At 40.7% G+C, this 16,697-nt stretch overlaps 1 protein-coding gene and 1 long non-coding RNA gene across 6 annotated transcripts in view; one reads left to right on the top strand and one right to left on the bottom strand.

The window, feature by feature from the left end:
- LOC123843820 (uncharacterized) overlaps positions 1 to 3,400 on the top strand; it is a 188,516-nt gene extending 185,116 nt beyond the window's left edge. The window contains exon 4 of the long non-coding RNA XR_008505986.2: positions 2,413 to 3,400. This is a non-coding gene — a long non-coding RNA (uncharacterized LOC123843820). The remainder of the gene's footprint in view (positions 1 to 2,412) is intronic.
- SLC38A1 (solute carrier family 38 member 1) overlaps positions 1 to 16,697 on the bottom strand; it is a 68,330-nt gene that overhangs the window by 27,808 nt on the left and 23,825 nt on the right. For all 5 annotated transcript variants that reach the window (XM_045873573.3, XM_064591363.1, XM_054507084.2 and 2 more), the window contains 2 exons: positions 11,987 to 12,062; positions 11,593 to 11,708 (listed from right to left, as the gene is read on the bottom strand). In XM_045873573.3, coding sequence (XP_045729529.1) covers positions 11,593 to 11,708; positions 11,987 to 12,062 — 192 coding nt within the window. The remainder of the gene's footprint in view (positions 1 to 11,592; positions 11,709 to 11,986; positions 12,063 to 16,697) is intronic.

Genomic DNA, 16,697 nt, shown 5'->3' with positions numbered 1-16,697 from the left:
TTTCACTTATGAGTATTTACTATTACCATTTTACATAAAGAAATTGAAGTTCAGAGAGGTTAAGTAGTTTGTCTAAGGTCAGAGCTAGTATTAGAGCCCTCAAACCCTCATAGTCTGACTCCAAAGTCCTTACCCACCCATGCTATATTGTCTGCCAAAGTCAAATATCCACAGAGGAACAACAGTGTAAGCAGGAGACAAAGAACTTAGAATGAAATACATCACAAGGCTAACACAACCTGCTGTTAACAGTGAGATTTTGGGTGATTTCTTTATACTTAATTTATTTTATGCATTTTCAAAATGGTCTTTAATGATTTTCTTACTTTTACAATAATAGCATTAAAATGAAAAATGTAAAGAACCTTTCAGATGATAGTAGTATTATTCCAATTCTTCCCTTTGGGGAGTGGGGGGTGAAGAGTTGCATTTGTTTAAACTCCAAGGTCATTAATATAGTCCCTATTTCATTTAAGGAACTCACAAGATATTTAAAGAAAGGAGCAGAAACATGTAATTATTCAGTCCCAAAGTGCACTTCCTAGTCACTAGATTGTGACTAAATTTCAACATTCTAAGGGTCAGAGAACCAGCACACCAGGATCTGGTAGCATGCAGTTATTTGTAATATTTACACATTAGAGAGTGAAAGGGATGGTTTTTAAATGCTGAGCTGGGAACAGGCAGGGATCAATTATTTGTACAATTCCTACCATTTCTTTCCTTGTAAGTAAATCTACATTTTTTGGGTGCAAAGCTGCTCTTAAACTAGCCTCATTGCTGGTTAGGTATTTTGTGTTGTCTAATGAAAGAAATATGCCTCACTGACGACCAAATCAAATAAGATCTAATATGATCCTAAAGAGAAAGAAGTACTTAAAAGAGGTATGCAGACAGAACTAGAATTTTATCAACTTAGTTGATGCTTTGTAAGGTTAAAAAGTTAGGAGGAGGTTTGACTTTAAAAGAGGAAGTCGTACTGGTAAGAAAGAAAGCCATGTGCCATCACCACTTCCTGTTTTTGCCTATAGTCGTTGGTAGAGGGCTGTGGGTTTTGCGGGCACTCCATTTATAACTCTTGACATGCCCTCCTTCCTCTTCTTCCACTCCGCAAGAATAACTGGCTTCCTTTTCTCTCAAACCTAGATCCTTACCTTTGAAAATGAGCCCCCTTTATCATACTCTTAAGATGTAACTCCCGAGTGACAGAAAAATTCCACGGAATCATTAAGTAAAGGAGTGTACTGTTCTCAGTGGGTATTTTGGACTTCACTCCAGCAGGAATGATGGAGCTGGGGCTTCATTCATACCTTCCCACTCTGTTTCCATGGTAACAATGCACATTGAAGGAGAGATGGAAGAGTTAAGAGGACCATACCATGGGCTTGTTGCCCTCCTTCCCCTCATCCCACCACCAGTCACAGTGTCATCCTAGCAAGTGCCTTAGCCTCTGTGAATCTTAGCTTCTTTACGTATAAAATAGGGATGATAAATAGGGTTGTTATAGATCCCATGGAACATGTATACTTGATAACATCTTTTTTTCTCTCTAAAAAAATGAAAGCTACTCTCAGCTGGCAAGCCATACGAAAAGAGGCTACAGGTGGTTTTGGTCAGTACGCTGTAGTTTTCGAACCCCTGATGTAGTCGTAGATCACTGATACCATGGACCCAACGTAAAGTGAAGCTTGCGGCCATAGAACAAAGCAAAACTACCTGGCTCACAAAGGGGCGGTTTTCCACTCTACTAAACCAGCTACCACTCTGTGAGTAATAAAAGTTCAAGCTAGCCTTGAAAATCCAAATTTCTGGACTATACTGACCTGCTGTGCTGAGACACACCTGGCCTACTGCAACTCAGTAAAGTGAACAAAAAGGCATTCATGCAGCATGGAGGTATTAACACTGGTGAAACCTTAGGCAGTAGAGTTAAGTTGCCTCTTGCAGGCTAAGAAAAACACAGCGCTCCCAAATGGAGGCCATGCTGTTGTCCTTGGGTCGCACCGCAGCACCCGCACTGGATTCGGCTCAGTCTGGACAGGACTGAGCCAACTCCCAGGGCACGCTCTCGCGCATGCGCGCAGTGCACACATCCGCACACCTCTCCCGGGAGGCGAGAATTGCCTTCTTGGAACCTCTTATCAGACACATCTTAGATGACTCACCAACTAAGCATAACTGCTCAGCTTTTAAAAACAATGGGTGGGACTCATCTCCTACACTTGCCAACCCTCTTCGTTTACAAAATAAGCCCTCATTTTTAGCACAACACTAACCACTTTCCTATTGCCCTATTTCTGAAAAGCTTCTTAATCCAGTTAATTTCAATAGAGTTCAATGGCACTGCCACTGTCCTTTTTACATGTATCTCAAATGTTGGCAAGCCTGAATGTGCCATTTCTCCTCTTCCAGGATTATTATTCCCAAACAAGAGACTCTGATGCCAGTGATTTTTGCTGCCAGCTGAAGGACAACAATTTTCTCTTCAGATCATTTCTAAGGAACAGTGACTATAACTCAAAGAATTTTAAAAACAAGTAACTGATTGACAAGAGGGAAGATGAATGTGACTACACTCATGGACCTCCTCCTAGGATCACCGGAAGAGTAGAGCTTCCCTCTTGACTTCCTCTTTAATCACTCGGTTTTTAAGATCACAAGATCCAGTTTGGTCTTTCCTCAGGAGGCAAAGAACTGCCTGCTTAGGAGTGCACAGAGAAAGACAACTTAACATTTATGAGGAATAACTTGATAAATATCACACAGACCATGTCTGTTACTGCTAAGAGCAAAATTATCATCTTGGTGGGGGTGATTCAAACTTTCTGGAATATGAAGTAATGAAGTTCAGGAACATGCAGAGTACATATTTGTGAAGGTACACTGCAATCTCACTCCAATTTAGTAGAATTTGCTGAAAAAGATGTCAGACTTCAGAGCTATGCTAAGGCAGTTACTTAAGAATACAAACCTCCTGATATCATGAGAAGCCCATTTTTTTGTGATGGGCTAATAATGATCAAATACCTACAAGATAAGAACAGGACTTAGGGCAATGTGTTGATGGACCTATGGTTCTAATTCCATTTCTGTCTCCCCCTTATGTAGGCTCAACTGTAAAACACTGAACTTAAAGAGAGAAGGCCCCTGCTAGTCTGATCTTGGTTTACAGAAATCTTTATATTATAGATTGACCCTTACTGGCATGACTATTTACTGGTTTGTTTGTAAACACTGTAATTATAGGCAATACAATGTTGCATCTTTTTAGTGGTTCACAGAGTTACATAAATATTCAGAAAAAGAGAGACAGAATTCACCTACAATTGAAGCAAACAATTTACCACAAAGTGGAGGTAATTGCTGTAAACTGAAAATGACAATTACATTCCTTTTTGCAAATAGCAATTTAACAACAAATGCTCTTTTAGCAATGTAATACTAACCTCTTACAGGATTTAACAGGCTCTGAACTATTTAGAATGTTGAAATGAAGGAGGCATTCGCAGGAAAGTAACCAAGTAACCACTTGCGGTGAGTGCTGTGCTAACCTTGTTATTATCATTACATCTCCACAGCCCACTGAAAATTTGAGGGTGAGCTAAACATTTCAGTTGTTATTTGCCCTCCCATAAGTTTGCACCAATTATGAGAGCCATTGTTTTGCCCTAAAGCCTTGTTTTGGTTTTGCAAAATCTAATTCTTAGGTATTCATTCATTCATGTCAATGAAATTTTATTGAGAATCACGTATATGCAAGCAACTGTTCTAGATCTTGTTGGGGCCGGCGGGGGGTGGGGGGGGTGGGGGGGTTGGGATGATTTGAACAAGGAAGAATTAGATATTAATCCTGCCCTTTTAGGGCTCAGAGTTCAATCGGGAAGGTAGAGGAGGATCAGGGAAACAGTTCCGGAGGTGGCATCTGACTGGGCCTCACAGGCCTGTCAGGATTCAGAAGCACAGAGGTGCGTGGGAATAAGGAGGGGAATAAAGAGGGGGAAAGACCAGGGTGACAAGGACGGTGTAGGTGGCCTTTACAGAAAAGAAGGAGGTTGGTGTGGCTGAGATGGAGGCTCTCTGAAGGCAGATGGGGTTGAAAATAGAGTTTGGAATAGGTAACACAGCATCAATGCTTATTCTCGCTCTTAGGGTCTTTTTTTTTTTTTTTTTTTTTTTTGGTAAAGATTTTATTTATTTATTTGAGACAGAGAGCATGAGAGGGAGGAGGGTCAGAGGGAGAAGCAGACTCCCTGCCGAGCAGGGAGCCCGATGCGGGACTCGATCCCGGGACTCCAGGATCATGACCTGAGCCGAAGGCAGTCGCTTAACCAACTGAGCCACCCAGGCACCCCGCTCTTAGGGTCTTAAATATCAATACCGAAAATCTGTTTTTCCGAAAGTCTTCTGTAGGTAAGTGGGGGAAAAAGTCTTATGTCATTGGTTTTAAGTTCCCTAAAAAACAGGGTTTTTCCATTAGTTTCTTTCCCTAAAAACACATGGTAGAAAGATAATACAGTGTAAACTTTGCACTCCCACGTCCCCCCTAGCCCCTGAGGCACTCTCCAGAAGTAACCACTGTCAACAGCTTATTTGTGCACCCTCCCGAGTAGTCTGTGGGGTGTGTGCATATACACACACAATCTCCTTCCTTGCTCACTTCCACCTAACAGTCAGGTTTTTTCACACAATAATATTCTTAGGACATTTTTCTCATACCAGTACACATAATCCAGTTTACCCTTTTATATAGTTGTCTAATATTCTGTTTTATGGAACTACTATGATTATTGAACCAATTCTCTAACAACAGACTTGGTATTATCTGACTTTGTCAGTACTGGGTTTTTAATTCTTAACAACAACATTTAGTTAAATCTTTGGAAGGAATTAAATTCAAGGGCTCACGAAGACAGCGGGGAGTCTCAGATAGCACACAAGGCCAAGTCGGATGTAGACGTGGGACACACGAAGCCATTCAGAGGGCATGTCAGGTTTATGATATACTATAGGCATGTATTTTATTGGCTATTACCAGGAACCTGACCACCCCCGATCTACAATTTGGTGCACGCAATATTGCAAAACTATTTCCATTACAATAAGGGCGATGGTCCTTGGTGAAATAGTAGTAAAATAGTCCAGGAATATGAATGATTATACAAGGTGATTTTTAAAGCTAAAATATTAACTTGCAAGTATCTATTGATAAGAATAAAATTTCTCTGATGATGTACATTAATAATGCAAATTTGGTTTCTGACGAAGGCATCACTAAAAGGCAGTATCGCGTTTTAGATCACACTGGTTCTAGAGTCAGAAAAGCCTGGACAGAACCCTGGCTCCCCAACTTGCTAAGTTGTTATTAAGCCTCCGTTACTTCATCTGTAAAAAGGAACTAATACTTACTTCATAGTTGATGGAGATTAAACGACATAATATGGCATATATAATTACTGTTCAATAAATGTTAACCCTTATTTAGTGACCACCTAACTAATACTTCCACAAACACGTCCTATATAGTGCTGCTACATACCAGGAACTACTGGTACTCCCTTCATCTCTCTCTCTCTCTCTCTCAGACACACACACACACACTTATTCTCTCACGCACACACACTCTCACATATTCTCTCTCTCTCACACACATACTCCCTTCTCTCTCTGTCACACACACACACCTGTGCACACACACACACACACTCATAGCAGTCCCATGGGGCTGACACTAATGAATAAATGTCTACTTGTGTGCCACTTTTCAAAGTGTGTCTTTAGCTATATTATCTTTTTATCCTCACAACTGAGTGACATGAAAATGGCAAATGAGACTCAAAAAATGAGACTCTGGAATTGTAATCAACCAAAATAAAATTTAAACTATTGTCTATATAGATTGTTATGTTGTTTCACAATTATCATTTCAAACAGACGGTTTATAAACTCAGTGTTTACGATAAATGATATCTTTTTTTTTTTTAAGATTTTATTTTATTTATTTGACAGAGAGAGAGAGATGGCTAGAGAGGAAACACAAGCAGGGGGAGTGGGAGAGAGAGAAGCAGGCTCCCGGCCGAGCAGAGAGCCTGATGCGGGGCTCGATCCCAGGACCCTGGGATCATGACCTGAGCCGAAGGCAGACGCTTAATGACTGAGCCACCCAGGCGCCCCTAAATGATCATATCTTTTGAGGTCTCAGAAGTATCATCAATTATAGTCTCCTTTTTTACAGTTTTACACTTAAGGGGCTACATTATTAAAATAATAAACGATAATACCTGCCAAGAAGTTATGGAAAAATATAAAGCATTTATTGCTTTATCAGATTCTGTATAGTTTAGTAAACCTCTCATTTACCTACTACTATGAGGAAGTGATACATTCTAAAGACATTCATTTTCTATAAAATATATGCTTTTAATAGATACATTTAGAAATATAACTTTCCTGTTTTGGGCTGGGTGGTGGAGATGGTAAGGTGAAATAAAAAACAAAACAAACCTCACCATTCTTCCATGCCCATATTTACTTTGTTTTCCTTTTCTTTTCTTTTCTTGGGGCGGGGGGAGAGGGAGAAGGGGACAGAGAACCTTAAGCAGGCTCCACGCCCAGCGCAGAGCCCTACTCGGCGTTCAATCTCATGACCCTGAGATCGTGACCTAAGCCGCAATCAGGAGTTAGCCGCTTAACCCACTGAGCCACCCAGGCACCCTGCCAATATTTACTTTTGATCCCACTTTGGCCATGATGGAGTTACAGGGGAGCTATGTAAAAAAAAAAAAAAAAAAAAAAAAAATCAGTGATAGAACAGGGAGTTACAGTGGAAAAGTTTTCAGCACCCACTGCCTTTTCCTTGGATCCCCAATTTTAGGAAAACTCATTTCAATGTGTGCATTTTACCCTGAGATACTCGTGCCTCAGCATATCCCCGAACTGCTGCCTCAGGGTACAGCCCCATTTTGTTTCCAACAGAGAACAGATACTGTCAGAACAACTGTAAGTGGAGATTCCCCATTCCCATACTTCCTGTTCCTTGGGTGGAATTATAGGGCTTCAGAATTCAGGGAAACACAAAACCTAACTGCATTCTTCCAATGGGGCAGAGTTCACTGAATCCAACTGAATCAGAGGTGTGTTAAACAGGGATGACAGCCATTATGGTTAGGTCAAAAAAAAAAAAAAAAGAGCCTCAAATTCATCCAAGAAAAAGAAATCACTCCCACAAGTTTTCAGATGACCCCAGTGAAGAGCTCTGCACCCAGCCTCGGGGAGACTCAGAGGAGCCTTCCCAGCTGCTTTTCTAAAGAAGCCTGGACAGGCTTGGACTCTTTTTCCGTGTTGGCTAATATGAGTCTGGAACAGGGCCCTGTACCAGATGAGATACCTTGATCCTGCCAACTGCTTCTTGGCTTGGAGCAGCTGGTTTGACAACACACAGAGTGAGTCCTTGGTCTAAGGTAGGGGAGTTCTACATTTTGTGAAAAGCTTGTAAGTTTGGGTCTTTATACAGCTACCTTCTCGAGCTTTCACCTGATGATTTGGTGTGTGGCGCTTGCTATTCATACATCTTGCAAATAACCAAACGATTTATAAGAGTTTTATGCAGGGAAGTCTTCCTGCAACTGTAAGAGTCAAGTTTATCCAATTCTTTGCTTCAGTCAGAAACTGAAGAGTCATGAGACAAGAGATCAATTATCCCTGAATCACTACAATTAAAAATCAACTGAATTCTAGAAATGGTAGATTGAATATATAAACTTAACTCCTGCTCCCTCCTAAGAACATGAGAGGAGATAATAAGCACAAAATTTCAGAACTGGAAAGTAGACAAAGCTGAACCTTAAACTGGCAGTGGAGAAAAACAAGACCAATCCAATTTTCACCACAGAATTCCCAAAAGGCCCCAGTGGCATTACTGGAAGGAGGGAACAATGGGAGGGATGAGCTAAAATAAAGAGGATCTTCAAGGAATAGCTAGATTCCCAGACCAGGCACCTATTCCGTAAAGCTGAGTGGTTGCTCCTCCCCATCTGGCAAAAGATATATATCTGAAGACACATTCTCTGTCAAGTATAAAATACAGGTCTCTGGGTGAGGGACCCAGCACAAATTGTCAGGGGGGTGGGTACTTGTCAGGAAAACTGTGATTGGGTAAACACATGCAACTGAGATATCCACTCCAAACCTTGCCCCCAACTTGGTTCCCAGAAATATGGTGGCAATGCTCAGACCCTCCAGGCAGGCGACTGGAAGATGCTGGGTGATCCCAACAGCCAAAGAGTGACATTGCTGGTTCCCCAAGTAAAGGGCTTGTGACAACACCTTATGTGAAGCTATCGCCAACAAGCCCTACTCACGTGTAGTGGGTGTAAATTACACTTGTTTTTACCATCCCTTACTTTTGAATATAACAGACAAAGAAGGACCACCTGACATCTGAGGAAAGATTCTAAAATGAAAGATGGGGTCCAAAGCAAACAAACAAACAAAAAATCAACTTGCACCAGAGGGATAGAGTCAGCGGAATTCAGACTGTGGTAAACTCTATGGGACAAATGGCTCAGTTTCTTCAACACATATATTGTATAGGAAAAAAGAAGAGAGAGAAACAGGGAACCTACAGCTTAAAAGAGATTAAAACACATAGCCAATTGCACTATATGGACCTTATTTGAGTACTGATTTGGAAAACCCAGTTGTTGTTTTGTCAAAGGAGATAAATAGACAGTTCAAATTTTGTTTGGATATTTGATGATATTAAGGAACTGCTGATAATTTTTTAGGTGTGACATAATATGGTTATGTATTAATAATCCTTATTAAATAATTATTAAATATTAAATCCTTATTAAATAATTATTAAAACAATCCTTATTTTAATGAGAAATACACTGAAATATTTATGGATGAAATGATATTAGAGCTGGGATTTGCTTTGAGACAATACAGATGAGGGGGATGATTAAAGTAAGGCATGGGATGAAGGGAACATGGGAATCTTTTATACTCTTCTTCCCATTTTATGCTTGAAATTTTCCAAAACTATCACTAGAATCCTTAGAAAAAACACTGAAATCATAAAACAAAATGATATAAGAAAGGAACATTCCAAGAATTTTTAAAAGCTCCTATAAATAAAAAAAATAATAACAGAAATAAAGCATTCAGTAAAGAGCTGGGGAAAATTGAGGACATATCCCAGAAACTACAGTGAAAAATTGAAGAAATGAAAAGAAAAAATAAAACTGAGAGGACAAGTCCAGAAAGTCCAGAATCTGGGGAGCAGTTCCAGAAACAGAGAAAAGGGAAAGAAGAGGAAGGAATTCATTGACACAATAATGTGTAAGAAAATGTCCCCAAACTGAAGACTATGAACTTCTAAAAGAAAAGGAGGTACTGACTGCCTGACACAGTGGATGATAAAGGCCCACATCAAGACACACCACTATAAAACTGAAGAACATGGGGAGCAAAGAGATTCAACAAATTTCCAGAAACAAACCAGAACAAGAAACAAAAACCCTGGCTATACTGAAAAGATCAGGAATCAGGAGGATATGGGACTTCACAACAGAAGAAACTAGAAAGCAGTGAAGCAATACCTTCAAATTCTGATGGAAAAATACTGCCAATATAGAGTTCTATATCCAGCCAAACTGCCAACCCAAGGTGAAGGTAGGATAAAAACATTTTGCAGACATGAAGGCCTTGAAAAACATATTTCTATTCATCCTTTCTCAGCAACAAAAGCAAGGAAGTAAATCCAGAAAAAGGAAGAAATGGAATAGAGGGAACAGGGGATCTAGGAGAGAAGAGAGGCAAAGGGGATTCCCAGAGAAGGGAATTCCCAGAATGGTGACAAAGAGAGATTCCAAAATAAAAGTCTGTTCCCTCTTCCTCAGTTTCCTTATCCATGAAGGAGGGAACTAACACGAGTACCTATTTCAGAGACTTGCAAGGATTCAGCATAAAGTACTTAAAGTAGTACCTGGTACGAGGACTGTTGTTACCATCATCAAAGAATTGACTCTTCAACTACTTAACATAGAACTAACTAATACTGCAATAACTAAAAAATAAATAAATCAATGTAAAACACATTTCTGAACTGAACATTTTTCCAGCCCTGGAATAACTGATAATAGTCACAGAATCAAAGGGTTTTAGAGGTTGGCAGAGTTCTGAGATTTTTCTAGTGCAATTTCCTTGTTTTACAGAGTAAGCAACTGCAGCTCAGAGTGGCTAAGTAACTTGCTTAAGACTACACAGCCATTCAGAAGAGGAGTTGGGACTAGCAGTCATGTGCCTCTGGTCACTGCTCTGAAAATCACAAGTGCAGCGACCCCATGGTATCCTCAGAGGGTCAGAGTTCCACGCGTACCAAAAAAGTCACCATAGAAATATTTTGTCCAACTCCATCCTTTTACCCTAAAACCTGGCACTTGGCTCAAGATATACATAAACAGAAAGGCCACACAGAATGATCCACCCAGCACAATAAAAAGAGGAGGCTATAGTTGGGTTTACCGAGTTGGGTGGACAATAAGGAAGAAAACGTCTTGAATTCACTGTCCTATACAGAGTTTTAATTCTAGGAAGGACATGTCTAGTGTGTTTACACGTTAAGAGGAAGAATATTAACCCCTAGTGCTACTGACCCATATGGTCCAGCATGGATGGACATCACTGATCCCTGGGTAATGGAATGGGAAGCAGTGTACTTGCATCACAATTTTCTAAGTCTTTCTAAAGGAATATACACAATTTGTAAGAGTACTAGCCATTTTGGTCACTGCTTCCAAGAAAATGATGCTCCCATCTCAAGATCCAGCAATGAAGACTACTGAGCAAGGCCAATGAAGAACGTGAGTGCAGTCTCGGGGGAAAAGGCTGGAGAAGAGAATTTCCTCCTTGCCTCCTTGCCTACTGATACTCCGTAGGGTCTTGAGAGGGGAATCAGGCTGGGTGAGAATTTTCCTGGTATAAATTCTATGATCTGTTTTCATCTTGTTCCAACTGAAAAGAAGCCCTCTGTACATCTGCTGAAAGTCCCATTCAACAGTGTGAGGAAAAGTTATTTAAAAACAAAACTGCCTATTTTCTCTTAACTAACTCTCAGAGGAAAAGTACATGCTAATTTCTCATCTGTGCTTCTTGGCTATTTATTACAAACAAATTTGCAATTACCTTTGGATATAGTACATATTCCATTGCAATCCAAATACCAAAATGTTGAGTGGTTGGATTAGACACCTCTAAATATTTTGACTTTTTGGTGAGATTTAAAGTGACAGGTATAAGGAATCCCAAAATACCAAAAATCTTATTTTGAAAATTTTTAATCCTTTTTATAAAGGCTTATTTTGGTGTTTTTGGTGAATAAAAAGATTTTTCTATTTCCCCTTTCTTATAAACATTAGGTGCAACTTGGAAAATCACTCCAACAAACGATATAAAAGTATGTACTCATAACTTAACCAAGTTAGTAAAAACATAAAAACTATTCAGAAATATTTCCAATTTCTTCTGTATGAACAGAAACATACAGAAAATACAGTTTTACATGGAAAGTACTGCAGTGTCAACACTCACAGAAAAAGTAGGATTCCGGTGTTTGCCAGGGCAAAGGCCAGTCCCAAAATCCCACTGCCCATAATGGCGTTGCTTAGGTTAAAAACAGACATGCCTAAGGAGGTTGTTCCTGGAATCTAAACAGAGAGACAAACATAAGCAAAACAGTCCTCAAGAAAGTTCATCATGCCAAAGTCTTCAAAGCACTATTAGGAACCGGTGTGGAAGTAAAATTCAAGAAATACTTCCTGAGTGGTCTAGTTATTTTTTAAAATGGGTTTCAGGAGAAAATACATAGGCTATCTTGGTGAATATAAATAGCTACACTTTTGGTATTATGCTACCCGAATTAAAAACATGTCCCAATTTATGTGACTAAAACAAAAAAGCATAGTTTATTATAAATGACACTTACATATTCATCACATTTCTTTTTTTCCAAATGGCTGTTAGTGAGACTTCTTCTACTCTCACGATCAGAAATAAATTTGCTGTAAAGACATGTATAATCATTTAACTTCACAATAATGATTGAAGCTTAACATTATTACTTATCAAAACATCACACATGAAAAGTTATCAGTCGGCCCCTTAAGAGTTTACAGCCCAATTCAACCACCTTTTTGATTTGTTTTGCTTTGTTTTTTGCCAGTCTGAGTTGTCTCCGCTCTCATTTTACCAAATAAACTCTTCAGTGCCCCAAGGGGCAGACACTTTGCTTCACTGGTTTTGTAGAAATCACTGCTAATAGCAGGTGCTCATCTTGAGATGAAATGAAAGACAACCATAAATCAAAAAGAAAGATAATCTCAAATCATTTCAATACTAATAGATTAAAACACTATATGCAATGTAAGTTAACTTTTACGTAGAATTTTCTCTCACTGAAAATTCGATAAAATCAAGGATACTATAAAGCTGGCATTTAAAAGAATCCTGGAAACAGGCCTCCTTCTGAGCTCACATCCCTGGCGTACAAACTTAGTAAATAAGCATTCCCTCTGCTGCAAAAAAGAAAATAATTCTTCTCCGATCAGACATTCCTTCAGCAACTACTATCTGCAGGTCAGCAGGCCAGGTGATAAGGGAGACATGGAAATATGTATTAAGTGAAGCAGACACTAGGATATAGGAGTTCAGGCTAAGAGATCATGGTGGGGGAAGGCAGGGCATATAGTCCATGGGTAGGGGCAGAGCTAGGGCTTTAAGAAAGCATGGCACTTAGAACTTGAGCTCGAATCCTCGCTAGCTCTGAGGGACGAGGCACGAGACCTCAGTTTTCTCATCTGTGAATTGGGAGTAACACTATTATATTATCTCACAGCATTCCTGAGAAAATTAAATAAGAGAGCATGTGTAAAACATTGGTACAGCTCCGGGCACAGAGTAATAGCAATAGATGTTAATCACTCCTCTCTATGGGGGAGGTGGGACTTAAGTTGGGATGGGAAAGACTCAGACAGGCTTCATAAACTATATACAGACATAGAAGCAGGAATTCAGAAAGCTCTAAAACCATCAAATATATTCACAATTAATCTGAGAACTTTATGGCCTAAATTCCTAATTAAAAAAAAATTCCCAGGGCTCCTGGGTGGCTTAGTCAGTTGAGCGTCTGACTCTCGATCTTAGCTCAGCTCTTGATCTCAGGGTCCTGAGTTCAAGCCCTGCACTGGGCTCCACGCTGGGTGTGGAGCCTAGTCAAAAAAAACCCGGGGCGCCTGGGGGACTCACTCAGTTAAGCTCCTGCCTTCAGCTCAGGTCATGATCCCAGGGTCCTGATATCAAGGACTGAAAATCCTTGTCAAGCCTTGTCAAGCTGGTCAAGCCCCTTGTCAGGCTCCCTGCTCAGCAGGGAGTCTGCTCCTCCTTCTCCCTCTGCCCCTCCCCTGGCCTGCTTGTGCTCTCTCTCTCTCTCTCTCAAATAAATAAATAAAATATTTTAAAGAAATCCCCATTAACAAAACAAGTGTTATTGTCAAAGAAAAGTCCATTCATAGGTAAACTGTTGCATGGATTAGTAAGACATGTTAGGGATGCTTTTTAGCTCTTCTGAATATTTAATTGTCCAGTTTTAGCAGGAACTAGTCACAGTGAATTTTTCACTAATAAATGTAAAGCAACTTGAATTGGACTATTTTAAAGAAGCAAGTATCTTTAAACTGTACACTACATTTTCATATGGTGTTTTGAATGATGCTATATTTCACAATAAAACATTTTTATTGGGGCGCCTGGGTGGCTCAGTTATTAGGCGTCTGCCTTCGGCTCAGGTCATGATCCCAGGGTCCTGGAATCGAGCCCCGCATTGGGCTCTCTGCTCAGTAGGAAGTCTGCTTCTCCCTCTTCCACTCCCCCTGCTTGTGTTCCCTCTCTCGCTGTGTCTCTGTCAATTAAATAGACAAAAATCTTTAAAAAAAACCAACACATTTTTATTTATTTATTTTTTTAAGATTTTATTTATTTATCTGACAGAGAGCACAAGCAGGGGGAGCGGCAGGCAGAGGGAGAGGGAGAAGCAGACTCCCCACTGAGCAGGGAGCCCGATGCGGGGCTCGATCCCAGGACCTCGGGATCATGACCCAAGCCAAAGGCAGATGCTCAACCAACTGAGCCACCCAGGCAACCCACAATAAAACATTTTTAAATGAAAGATCTATCTCATCAACGTTGGTTTAATTTAGCTATCTTTTTCGTCTTTCAACCAAGGGGTCTGGCTTCTCCCTGGCATTACTTCTCCAAGTTCGCCTTATTTTGTCAGGATAAACTAAAGAAAGGCGATATATATACTACGAACTTCCCTTGGGGCCATCACCTCATATAAGCAGCACAATCTGCGGTTTATCCCTTCAGCATCCGCCTATGCCTTCAACCCATTCAGTTACAGTGAGAGGGCAAAAGGAAGTAGAAGGCAACCTCGGTCTCCTGAAACGCAGGAGAGACTGTGCCAGCTAAAACCAGAGTGGGGATGGGCACCTGGGTGGCTCAGTTGGTTAAGCGACCGCATCGGGCTCCCTGCTCGGCAGGGAGTCTGCTTCTCTCTCTGATCCTCCCCTCTTCATGCTCTCTCTCTCTCTCTCAAATAAATAAATAAATAAATAAATAAATAAATAATATTTAAAACACAAAGAAACAAACAAACAAAGCCAGAGTGGGGAGGTCTGGCTGTGTGAAAGAGAGATGAGATAAGGAATCCAGAGAAGGAAAAGCTTCCTCTATTGGTGGTATTAGCCAGAGGGAATTTAAAGGCAGAGGCCTGAGAAAAAGTACTGCAGGTTCTTAGCAAGAGAATGACAAAAGGAAACCAGTATCTTTGGAGACCAACCTGGCAGTTATATAGCCTTGCTTTTGCTATTATTGATTGATGTGGCCTTTCTTTTGCCTTTAACATTAACATTTTTTTGAAGATTTTATTTATTTGAGAGAAAGAGAGAGAGAGAGAGAGAGAGAGAGAGAGAGAGAGAGCATGAGTTGGGGGAGGGGCAGAAAGAGAGGGAGCTGGACAAGCAGACTCCCCGCTGAGCACAGAGCCTGACGCAGGGCTTGCTCCCAGGACACTGAAGTTGGGCGCTTAACCAACTGGGCTGCCCAGGTGCCCTGGCCCTTAACATTTTAAATCTTTACACAGAATTGAGATTTACAGATCTGGCTGAAGAGGGGCAAGGGAAAGCTACCTTCCTTTTCACACAGCGAGCCCCCCAAAAACTGTGGGTCCTGGACTTGCCTATTTAGTGTTGCTATTAAATAAAAGACTGTATTTAATCAGACTAACTTTAACAACCAACTCAAGTCTAACCAAATCTTTACCCAGAATGTCCCCCATTTGCCTTTCTTATGGAGGGACTTGTTTTCCAAAAAGCATTCCCATTATTTTTAAATCAAGAGAAAAGCCCCGCCATGGTCAAAGAAACCAAACAAAACACCAATAACCTGCCTGTTAGGGCAGATCTGCTTTCCAAGCCTGGCAGCGCGCCTCAAAATTGGTGGCGAAGGACTGGTGGGCAGAGAAGAATGGGAAGCAGGCACCATGACCCCCAGGGGCATTTAGTAGGGTCAAACATTGGGCCACAGAAAGGGATAAAGAATAAAGTCCCTGCATGATTGCCAGGTCTTTCCTGCAGAACTTCTGCAGGATAAGAATAATGAACCTGACTTGAGAGCTGTGGTAATAAGTCACCATTAAAAAGCACATTAAAAAAACATTGTCAGCTGCCTCCCTGATTCTATAGGTTTTCCCCCAAATCTTCACTGGCTCCCCCACGGACAAAGTTTCAAATACAGATTCCTCACCAGCAATCCCAGGCACTGCTTAATTTAATGTTGTCTCAATGCCCCAGTCTCATCTCCCCCTGCTCCTCAAAATGAACTTCATTTTGGTGAGGATGAGACAAGCCAGGCCAGGGCATTCTGCAGTTTACCCCAAACCTTAACTGCTAACAGCCTACTGTTGGCCAGAGCCTTCCCAAGAACAAGAACAGTCAATGCACACATATGTTGTATGTTATATGTATTACATACTGTTTTCTTACAATAAAGCAAGCTAGAGAAAAGGAAACATAATTAAGAAAGTCACAAGGAAGAAAAAATGCATTTATAGTACTGTACTGTATTTACTAAAAAAAAATTTGGACCCGTGCAGTTCAAGCCCGTGTTGCTCAAGGGTCAACTACAGTAGGAATCTACTCCCTGCCCCCGCTCAGGAGACCCTCCATCCTCCTGTCAGCCAGTGCCGTCCTGCCAGTTCAAAGTCCTCATCTTCCATGAGTCTTCTTATACTCTCGTCTAAATGGAGTTTTCTGACTCTGACCCATTTACTACTTTTCCGTGGCACAGATGGAGCCATGAGGTCATTCTGCATCCTGAGTGGTTATGTGGTGCCTGCACTCCCTATCCTTCTTCTGTGTACCTGTCCACGCACTCGCAACTCAGAAGACCCTCCATAACCCGACTATTCATCTTCCTTTTAGGAAGTATGGAGTCTCTTAGGCTGCAGGGAAATCTAGCTCAGTAAGAATGAAGTACTTTATTCTCTTTGTGTTGTTCCAAATTTTTCTTCTCTTTAGTCTTTATATCTTTGCTTTGTATTTCTGTAAATTTTTTTTAAAACAAATAAAACCAACCTTTTT

The sequence above is a fragment of the Mirounga angustirostris genome, unplaced genomic scaffold (genome assembly GCF_029215605.1).
Source record: "Mirounga angustirostris isolate CCGP_5_RB_7025 unplaced genomic scaffold, mMirAng1.0.hap1 SCAF_5, whole genome shotgun sequence".
Lineage (NCBI taxonomy): Eukaryota > Metazoa > Chordata > Mammalia > Carnivora > Phocidae > Mirounga > Mirounga angustirostris.
This window is presented reverse-complemented; position numbering and strand designations above follow the sequence as displayed.